At 34.9% G+C, this 11,659-nt stretch overlaps 1 protein-coding gene across 2 annotated transcripts; it reads left to right on the top strand.

The window, feature by feature from the left end:
- The first annotated feature begins 5,279 nt into the window (after positions 1-5,279).
- Positions 5,280-10,768, top strand: LOC106422226. Of its 2 annotated transcripts, XM_048756618.1 has the most exons (8): positions 5,280-7,311; positions 7,594-7,867; positions 8,265-8,379; positions 8,453-8,744; positions 8,842-8,953; positions 9,025-9,182; positions 9,257-9,377; positions 9,467-10,768. In XM_048756618.1, exons 4-8 carry the CDS (start codon positions 8,683-8,685, stop codon positions 9,803-9,805), a joined length of 792 nt encoding a protein of 263 aa, XP_048612575.1. In that variant the 5' UTR covers positions 5,280-7,311; positions 7,594-7,867; positions 8,265-8,379; positions 8,453-8,682; the 3' UTR covers positions 9,806-10,768. The 2 variants fall into 2 exon arrangements, with proteins under 2 accessions (XP_048612575.1, XP_048612574.1); XM_048756617.1 differs by having other exon boundaries at positions 7,594-8,379.
- Positions 10,769-11,659: the final 891 nt, after the last annotated feature.

Raw genomic sequence — 11,659 nt, 5'->3', positions numbered from 1 at the left:
CTATATTTCCATTTGCATCGATCAGCTGCGTAATTTTATTCCTTGCTCTCATTTGCTTGGTTAAGGCATGAAAAAATTCCGTATTCATGTCCCCTTCTCTCAGCCAAAACACACGACTCTTCTGTTTCCAGAACATTTCCTCTGCCTTAAGAGCATCAGATAGTTCCTTCAACGCTGCTGCAATGTCCTCAGTTGTGGCATTATCATCTGCGTACAGACCTTCCACTTTTTCTTTTAGTTCCTCCACTAATTTGGCGGAGTTCACATTATTTTGTCTCCTCCATTCACTTAAGGCTTTCCGGCAGCTGGAAATATGTTCCATAATAGTTGCATTGGGAGGAAGATCAGGTGATTTCCATCCCTCAAGAATGACTTGTCTTAGCTCCTCATTATCCAGCCATCTTTTGTCAAACTTGAATTTTTTTTCCTCCGCACTGGCTTTGTCAGTATATTCGCGAGAACCGGACGATGATCTGATCCCCATAGCCTCATATACTTCACATTCGAGTGAGGAAACTTTTCGTGCCAATCCGCATTTCCAACTGCTCTGTCTAGGAGACATCGAACGGTTGTTCTTCCGGCTCTCTTCCCTACCCATGAGAGCATGTTTCCTCCTGTGAAAGGAAACTCAAGCATCCCACAATCACTAAGCATCTGCTTGAAAGGCAGGAAAGAACTATCAGTACGTTGTCTGCCCCCTTCTTTCTCATTATGATCCGTGATTTCATTAAAATATCCTATCATGAACCAAGGTCCAGTTCTTGTTGTTGAGAAACGCGTAAGACGTTCCCAAACTTGATCTCGTCTTTCTAGTACAGGATCCCCATTAACAAATATCATATAGATTTTTATTCCATCTATGACTGCCTCAATGTCAATCATACGATTATTCGAAAATAAAACATTAACTTGAAATTCATCAATAAAAAATAACGCTAAACCTCCGCTGAGTCCAAGTGGCTCAACAGTAAACAAATGATCAAATCCTAAGTTGACCTGAATGTTTTGCAACAGCAGTCTCCTGTTCTTTGTCTCAGAAAGGAACACAAGTCCTGGGTGATGCTTCTGACACATCTCCGCGTCGAACTGTGAGGTCGTTCCCAATCCCTCGACAGTTCCAACTGAGCGTCCTCATGGATGATGTTTGGATGGGTTTTTGGATCCCACCAAACCATCACTCGTGTTGTCTGTTGTCTTTACTTTCTTAGAGCTGTGCCAACGCTGATATGTCATCTCAGAAGCAGATGGCCCATGAGGCCTAGCAGATCGTGGCTTTGGAGATCCTCGACGAAGGAACTCTGCTTTTTTTGTTTGAATGCCCAAAGGGATAGACAATCTGTTACTGCTCCTAGCAGCCTTGCTTCCGTTTGTACGCTCCTTTATAGTTGAAGAACAACGATGGATGTGTTGGAAACTTAGAAAGCACGTGTACATTAGAGCGACATCAATCCTAATCCTTTATACCTACACTTTTTCAATAAGTCATGAAGAGTGGTCTACACGGATAGTTCATATATATACTATACTTTTTTCTTAATCCTTTAAAAGCCAATATATACATACTCCAATCTGAATAAATCTAACTGTTTGGCCTAATTAAACCTTGAACTGAATATGCCTTGTGTGGAGCCCCGCATCACACAATCATAGTACTGCTCGGGATCATGGTTCAAATATGATATGACCGGTTAGACAAAAAAATCTGTTTTTTTAAGAAAAATATGATATATATTTTAAAAATTGGAAAGAAATCAACAACCAACAAGAAAATAGAATAAGTACAAAATAATCACATGTTTATTGTAACTTAAATACAACACAAATTATAAATACATCTTGGTATTTCTATAATAAATACATACAAAAGAAACAAAAATGTAATGAGAAATTGTTACAAGAAAAATGTATTGAAAAGAATTTCAAGCCCTAATTTCAATTTTCAACTGACACGATGAATCATACAAATCACGTAGCGCTTTATTTCACTATAATCCTACATAAAAGAGTGATTCTATCAAATATCACCACACATTTATAAAAAAATACCAACAAGGTTTTGGAGGGGGGGGGTAAACGATCTATTTCGACACTAAAATTATCATATAGTAGTAACAGTTCCACACGATCTTTCAACTTCGACCTAATTCCACTTATTAGAAGTATTAAAACCTATTTCTCTCCAGTCCAAAAGATCAAAACCCGTATCTCCATAATGTATTAAGTATGAACTAAAATCCACACAATTTGATTTAGATCGGTTTACTATTCAAAAATTTAAAACTTAACCAGTGGCTAACCTAATTGAATCGATACAATCTGATTTTAAAAATTTACCAAAGTCTGATTGGGAAGTTGGGTCGGGATTGTATTTGGATCTCAGGTTGGGTCGGGTTTTAAATTCGGTGCAAAACATACTAACTTGGTATGGTTTACGTTCAAACCATTTAAACCAAGTCAACCCTTCATTTATGGGGGTATGAGTTTTGATCTTTCTGATTGGGCAGAAATAAGTTTTAATACTTCTAATATGTGGAAATAGGTCGAAGTTGAAAGAGTGTGTGAAATTCTTACTATATGATACTTTTGGTGTGGAAATAAGTCGTTTTACATTAAAGTTCATGTGTTGAAGGTTTGAAGAAATGCGATGTATTTTCCGTAAGATGCATACAGAAAAAATATCTCGATGCCTGTAGATTATCACAAATAAAAGAGCATGCATTATATAAAAGGCTTTATTGTGAACTAGCCATAGTTTCAATACAAATTAAGTAAATGTCATTGATTTTGACATAATGTAGTTTCTAACATTTATGCCACAAAGTACCCGGTTTTATCCTTTCTCTTTACATGTATCAGGCAAATGTGTGGGGGAAATAACGTGGCCAATAGAATATAAGATCATGAACACCTGAAAAACTATTCCAAATAAAAGGAAGAAGAGCCATCCACGTAGACATTTATTGACCAGATGCATATGCACCGAGTGTTCTATTCCATATCATTGATGTAGTGTTGGATTATAACCCCACTTACAACCTCTCAATACTAAACATAACTGAACCCCAATCCTTAGATACTAAACTTTATCTCAATCTCACCCCAACCCCAAAATACTAAACCCTAAACCCTAATCAGTAAACCCTAAACCCAAATATTAACCATAAGCCCAAGTATAAAACTCTATACTCAAATAGAATGGAACGAAATAAATAACATAGCACATATTGGTGAAATTATGAAATGTCTATGATTGTATGGAAGAAGTTAATACTGACCCCAACCAAACTTCCTCACTTTCTAAATACTAAACCCTAAACCCAAATATCAAAATCTAAAAAGTACATAATATTATGTAATATTAAATATTATGTAATATTAAACTATACAGTATAGATTATAGTACAGTTTTTACAGGTTCAAAAACATATAACGATAGTTAGAGTTTAAGAAAGTTACAAACTATATTTCAAAACAAAATAAAGCACTTTTAGTAATCGTCAAATGGAATGGAACATGACAAAATAATATAGTAACAAAATATATCGCATTACATAATATATATGTCCATATAGAATACAACAAGAATCTGTCAATGGAATAGTAACGCCACTTAATTTCACTTCATGCGTGACTTCCATGTCTGTTGCAATACTCTTAGTGGGATCTCAGATATGGTGCAAGCATGTCATTCATATTTTAATTTGTCACCATCAACTAAATCACCTACGCTATTAGGAAGAATCAGTTCTAAACTTGGTTTTCAAATATTTAATTTACTATACTATTTTTCTATCAACTAGTTATCATTTCCATATTATAGTATTCTAATACCAATGTATCATCAATACCACAAAACTATAAATCAAGCAGAGCACCAGAACTTACAGAATTTGAGAAGGATCTTCGTCGAATCGGTGGTGTGGAAGCGAATCGGCCTGGGTGATGCTCCTCGCCGCTTCGGTTGTAACTGCGGTGGCGCTTTGGCGGTTTCGGAAACGGAGAAGGTTAGGACTTTTAGAGAAGTTTTTTATCACAAAATACTCCCGGAATTCAGACGGTGGTGACGATATTGATCTACTCCATGAGTGAGACCATGGCAATCATAGGAAGTTTCCAAGAAAATTACAAAAGGGAGAATGTGAATATCGAGTGGCCATGAATTACTTTTGACAGGTAATAGTTATTAATTTTTATTTTTTGTCTGTAGGCTTCATCGGTTGCTGAAAAGAAAAAATATAATTATTATAGAAAAGCCACAGTGTGTATAGGTGTATTAGGGAAATTGGACATCTTGCTAATTAGTGTTTTTTTCAGCGTTATAGAGCCCAATTTCCCTTATATAAACCGCCATGGTTCCCTTAATTTTTTTACTTTTGACGCCATCAAATTTCACGTTAAAATTTAAAAGTTAAAACCATGCAATACAATATTTCTTTTTCTTATAATCATTGGACTGGTTATTCTTCTAGGGTTAAGCCTTTTGTCAAAAAAAAAAGAAAGAGTTATTCTTCTAGGGTTTTACTTCCAACAAAAATACCTATAATCCGGTTCAACTCAATAACATGTCCACTTCGTTTTGAGTTGGGTTCTTTGATAAATGGGCTTATGAGAAGACACGAAAGAAGAGACAAACTGGCCCTTCGTCGACAAAAAGCCCACAAAGAAGAGTTAGACCTAGGGGTGGGCAAAAAAACGAACCAAACCGAGTCAAACCGAACCAACCGAACCAAAACCGATTCAAACCGAACCAAAATCTATTTCAAACCATTTGGTTGAATATTTTCTCAACCCGAATGGTTCGGTTTAAACCGAACCGAACCGAGAAACTGATAGATTTTGTAATTATTTAAATTAAAAATATTAGTAATACCAATATACTAAAATTCTAATACTATATCACGTATTTTCTTTTTTTCATTCATTAACATATATTTTTCTAATATAATATGTAATCTTCAAAATATTTGATTTAAACAAAAAATAGAAAAGTTTGTATGTTTATATTTTTGTATATGTAAATGTGGATGTTAAATCTAAATCTAAAACCTAAAGCAAATTTTATTTAAAACAAAAGTTCTTCTCCACAGCGTCACATGGAAGATGATTCATTACAGGCTTTTTAATAATGATATAAGAGACATTACTAATGATGTTGGTTTTTTTATTTTAGTTAGCTTTCATTTGTTTTAATTCTTATATACTTTTGGTGACTTTTTTTTTTTTTTTTTTTGACATCATACTTTTTGTGACTTTTAAAAAATATATGTTTCAGTTTTATATTGAATTTAGTTCACATAATTTATGTTTACATTTTAGAACATATATAATTTCTCTTAAAATATTAAACTAAGAAGAACCTAATTAAACTGATCCAAAAAACAAACCGAACCGAATACAAACCGAACCAAATATAAACCGAACCGAACACAAAGCAAACCAAACCGAACTAGCTATGGTTTATTTCAGTTGAAAAAATACTAGAACCGAACTAACCAAATCAAACCAAACCCGAACCGAGAAAATAACCGAAGTGCTCACCCCTAGTTAGACCATGTACACATACAGAGTTCATAGAACATTCTCTAACAAATGGACGCAAAGACATGTGACCACTCCTACTATTCCAGTCACTAATAACCGAAGTGCTCACCCCTAGTTAGACCATGTACACATACAGAGTTCATAGAACACTCTCTAACAAATGGACGCAAAGACATGTGACCACTCCTACTATTCCAGTCACTAATTCGCCAAAAGTTGCAATCGCATTCTCCGACATATATACCTTCTCCAATAAAGTTATCTTGAAGTTACCAATTCTATGATCATATGATACCTCGTTAACAATGTGTTTCGTTGTAATATGATACACTAGTTTATTAGTAATTGTAGTAGTCAAAGATAGCCAACTACTATTTCCGTTCTCGAAAATAAGATGTTTTAGATTTTTTACTTATTACACAGAGATGGATTTTCTATATGTTTAAGGTATTTTTTTATACTTCTAAGAAACATTAAATGAAAATATTTGAATTGATTAAATTTCATTGGTGAAAAGTTATCGAAAGTGTATAATAAAGTAAAAGAAAAATTAAATTATAAACATTTATTAAATTCTTATTAACCGTGAACACTTTAGAAAATCTTACTTTTACTTTTGGAAATACACGGAGTATCTTTTATAGAGTTAAGAATCGTCAACACAACCCAAAAACTAACTTTTATCAGACTCAAGAAAGCAAACACCCAAGAGAAATACGTTCCTCCCTCGGCCCAACCCAATAACCAACTTCCAGCTGCGATAGTACGGTCATTGACACGGCGCAGAGGAGCTTCTTCGGTTTGTCCGTTCTTGACAGATTCCAACTTAACATATTGAACACCCCTGCCTCCTGCTGCGGCCTGGATCCTGGTCACTTGGCCTCCTTGTGTTTCCACCTTTTTGGCATTTCTTTTGCTCACGCAATTCTACTTTTAATTATGAATACGAATTGTTTGTAATCAAAGTCAAAGAAATAATTATCAGAGATTGAGAGTTGACGTTAGAAGTTATGCTGAGTTAGTGAACAACTGTATTAATTGATCTGCGTCAATATAAGCCCATAAATAATCTAATCAACTCTATACTAAAAAGAACAAATAGAGTGTTTTAAGCCTATCCACGTAGGCAAATATATTCCCCCAATCAAAACATTTGATTAATCCACGTAGGATACCGGAGGCTTTCTTTTTCGATTTTAAGGTCGCATCTTTAACCTTATTGGGTCGGCGGACAAAACCAAACACAAAATCAAATGCTTTGGACACAAAATCACAATGGATCTGATAAGATATTGTCTGGGCTTGGTTAGGTTTATTGGGCTTGGTCTCAGTATATTAAAAAAAAAACACCACGCGAGGCGGAAACCTCGATGCTCCGCGCCTCCATCTCTTCGTCTTCACCCTTTGTTCTTCATCGTAACAGATTTTCCGATCCACATCTCTACAATCAATACCCCACGACATCTCCATCCATCAATTTCTCCTTTATGAGTTCGTTTCGGTTTGCCCTTTTCCTGCTCCTTTATATACTGTTCATCTCTTTTGAGTGGAAACCAAATCTCGAACTTCTCTCCTTAATCTATGGCGATCAAACCGAATGGAAAATCCCCTGTTACCTCCGATCACGATGACAAAATCATGCTTTTCCGCGATGTCACACCGGGTCCCCACGAAACCCAGCTGCGTTTCCGCTTGATTCATTTTTGGGAGGCTTGGAACCCTCTAAAGAAGACGCTTATTGGGGTTGAGATGCTGTTAATTGACGAGCAGGTATTTGTTTTCACCCAACATAGTTTTTAGCTTCGTTGTTATTTAGGTCGTTGTTAGAGTTGTTATTTACATCGTGATTAATTTTTAGCTTCGTTGTTATTTAGGTCGTCGTTAGAGTTTTTTTTTTGCTCCTGATTTTATATCGATAAGGTTCTTCGTTTTATCATATTCGATCGTTCTTAAATTTGTTATTAGATCCTGATTTATATAGTTAATTTTTACACTGTCCTTAGTTTTTACAAAACAAAAACAACTATTTATTGGTACTTTATTTTCTCGCAGGGATCTGTTATCCAAGGATTCATTTCGCCAAGCCGTATTGAGAGACATTTGTCTAAAATGAAGCCTGGATCACTTTACAAGCTCAACAATTTTTATGGATCAAGCAACAAAACCATGTATCGGGTTTCTGATCATGCTGTGACGGTGTCGTTCTCATGGAACTCGGAGCTCTCTGTTCTTGAAGACAGTCCCACTCCTTTTGATGAAGACAGATTCCGTTTTCATTCCTTTGAGGAATTTCAAGCTGGCTGTGATCGCAAAGGAGACCTCTACGGTAATCTCTGTTATCACACACACCATCTATGAGTTGCAATGCTTGATGATTAATCTAGAATTTTGCTTACAGTGCTATGCGTGTTTGGTTTTGTTTGCTCATGAGAAAGTAGATTACTTAGTGAGCACTATTCTTACTTTCACGGTTAATCTCGAATTTTGGTTTGTGATCACAGAACATTACAAATAAGATTTACTAATTTCGTTTGTACCCTGAGGAGGACTTTTTTAACTACACTCAGGGTGTTGGTTTTTTTTTTTTTTTTTTTTTTGTAGGATAGTTTGGTTAGGATCTGTTAGCCGGTTAAGGTCTATGTCTGGTTATTTTCTATGAAATTGTTGAAATGCTTTTCCATATTTAGTCTTCTTACTTACACGCTTAATGATTAATGGTATAGATGTTCTTGGGCACATGAAGCTGGTTAATGGTCAGTGTCTCACTGGGACCCCAGTTCTTGATGAAGTGGAAATAGCTAGGGCGAGGCATGTGTTGGTTCATGTGCAGTCGTACGAGTAAGTGTTTTATTATTTCTTAAACACTTTGTCTGTCTATTTATATTAACCATTTAGTGACAATATTTTGCAGTGGACCTGTGGTGAAGCTCTACCTTTGGGACCAGGCTGCAAGAGACTTCTGCAAAAAATTCAGATCATACGAAGGCACCCCCACCGTGTTATTGGTGACGACCGTTAACACCAAGAGTCTCGGAAGTTCAGTTTCTAACTTTAGAAAACTTTCTTACAATTAGTTATCTGCTCTTGCTGGTCTTTGAATGGGTGTTGCTTAATACAACAGGTACTCTGGCACTGACTACAATGTCCTCCTCACGTGTCTTTATGGACTGCGACGTCCAACCTACGGTCGACTACATTAGCTGGTAAATCTATATATATTTTCATTTTTATATTTAATCTTTAGCTGCCTCATCCCGTATCAATGAATGAATGGATCAAAATGTTACTACTCTGTCTCAGGTTGGGCTCTAACCCACAGAGTGCTGAGTTGGTTAATGCAGAAGTGGTTACTAAAAGGGAGACACTGACCATAGGAGAAATATACTCCTACATCAGGGATGGATCTAATAAGGTACGAATTGGTCCAATTATTTCTTAGTCATTTATTAAAAACTTTGAGTCTTATAGAGCTTTCCTGTCTAGGAGGCTTTTTTTGAGTGCACGGCTACGATTGATGATGTGGTCCATGGTTCAACCTGGTATTACATATCATGCAGTGGTTGCCATACTAAGGCTACGAAAGGCCCAACTTCTTTGATGTGTTCAAAATGTGGGAAAGTCAACATATCAGGAGTACCACAGTATTTATTCTAACTCACTTCTCAATTCTCAATAACAATTTGAATGGTATTAGCTTATTAATTTTTCATGGCAGGTACCGTGCACAGCTATCTGTCTATGACAACAGTGAGCAAGCTGTTTTTGTTCTTCTTGGTGATGCTGGTTTTGAGTTAACCGGGAAGCATGCAGCCGAGTTAGTCAGCAGCTATGTTGAGGTAAGTTTCATCACTCGGAACTCTTAGTGTTGGTACTCTCAATATTGGTCTTCACGTAAGAATTGAATATTGATAATCTTGAATTTCAGGCTAATGGAGACCAAGGAGTTACTCAAGAGGTGCCTTTCCCGGAAGCTTTAATTAGCACTATCGGTCAGAAACATAACTTTTGTGTAAAAGTTACAAAGCACAACTTAGATGGCAAGTCTCGATCTTTGACTGTGACCAAGATTCTCCCTCTGGAATCTCCACCAGTCACAGAAGCTTCGGGAGGAAACTACAACCCGATAACCTCAGAGGTCGGATTTGAGACTGGAACGAAGGTGTGTGAAGCTTCCAAAATCAGAGTGGATTCGGCAGAGGGAAGTAAGAGCAATGGTGACCTTGATGAGATGGGCAAAGCAAAACGCCTCAAGCGTGGGGTGTAGATCTTACGTGTGTTGTATCATGTCTTGCATGGGATTACGTCTAAAGTTTTTTTTTTTTTTGTTCACTCTGTTATTGACTTATGCTTTCTTAGAAAGTATTAACTTAGGGATAATATTAAAAGGTTGAAATTTGGTGGGATGGGGTGTAGTGATCGCCTTATAGGCATGTGTGTCGCTAGATATATTAATTGTATTTCTTAGGCCATAAACCAAGATATACATACAAATTGACACAAAAGGTTAATCAAATGTTAAACGTAACTTAAAAATAAAAGTTTATATAATATATATATTTCGGTACATAGAATAATACTTCCCAAGTATTATTAAATTATCTTCCCAAGTATTATTAAATTATAAAGATTTATTGAAACACAAAAATATAGATAAACTTAGTGTATTATTGTAGTTAATTTTTTTCATTTCCTAACAGATTATTTTGGCAAACCCAAAATTACAATCGTTATTAAATCCAAAGAGATTTTTTTCATAATTTTATGTTCTCAAAATTATTATAAGAGGATGGAAAGATCCAAAGAGAGAAAATACAACTATACAATTTTTTGATTCCAGTCTCTACTTTTTTAAAAAAATCTTCTTCCTCCTATATTAAGCACTTGCAAAAGCATTATATAACTTATTTGGTTACGATCTTCTACAAAAAACGTTTTTTTTAATTCACAAATCGAATTCACTCACACCTTCACGTCGCACCATTTTAAATCCAATATCTCACATAACAATAACTTAGATACATTGTCTAAAAAACTTCCGCTAACATAGAAATTTCAACGAAACTGAAACACTTTTAATAAAAAGCTCATAAATTAACGTTCAGTAATAAATGCTCATTCACACCAAAAAAATCATATATTTAAACTCGAGAAATTCTTGGGTTCACCCCCTAGGTGAACCTCTAGATTCACCAACCAATAGTGTTTGAGTATTTGATATTTGATATCTTTTAAAAAAGGAAACAAAATTGAATTTCCAAATAAGATTATATTTTTGAAATAAAACAATAAAAATACATAAAAATAGTTACAAAAAATAAATAAATAAATATTGATAAACTTTTAGCAAAATACTAAATCCTATACCCTAAATCCTAAACTCCAAACTCTAAATTATAAACCTTAAATCTTGGATAAACCGTAAACCATTAGAAAATTTTAAATTCTAAATCATACATTAAAAACTAAATCTTAATAACACTAAACCCTAAACCCTAATCACTAAACCCTAAACCCTTGGATAAACCCTGAACCCTTGGATAAATCATAAACTCTAAATCAAAAATATTTAAAATTAAACCCTAGAGTTTATGATTTATCCAAGGGTTCAGAGTTTACCCAAGGGTTTAGGGTTTACCCAAGGGTTTAGGGTTTACCCAAGGGTTTAGGGTTTAGTGATTAGGATTTAGGGTTTAGTGTTAGTAAAATTTAGTTTTTAATGTATGATTTAGGGTTTAAGATTTTCCAACGGTTTAGAGTTTATCCAAAGTTTAAGGTTTAACGTTTAGGGTTTAGGGTTTAGGATTTAGGGTATAGGGTTTAGTATTTTGCTGAAGATTTAACAATATTAATTAATTTATTTTTTGTAGCTATTTTTATGTATTTTTATTATTTTATTTTAAAAATATAATCTAATTTGGATATTCAATTTTATTTCTTTTTTTAAAAGATATCAAATATCAAATACTCAAACACTATTGGTTGGTGAACCTAAAGGTTCACCCTAGGGGGTGAACCCAAGAATTTCTCTTTAAACTCACTATATTTACCACATTTGACAAAGACTTCACCCCACACAATTACCTCAACAATGAGTGACATACCACTTATATCTCATCGA

This window comes from Brassica napus, chromosome C5 (assembly GCF_020379485.1).
Source record: "Brassica napus cultivar Da-Ae chromosome C5, Da-Ae, whole genome shotgun sequence".
NCBI lineage: Eukaryota > Viridiplantae > Streptophyta > Magnoliopsida > Brassicales > Brassicaceae > Brassica > Brassica napus.
The sequence above is the reverse complement of the archived record's forward strand: the minus strand, read 5'-3'. Positions and strand labels throughout refer to the sequence as shown.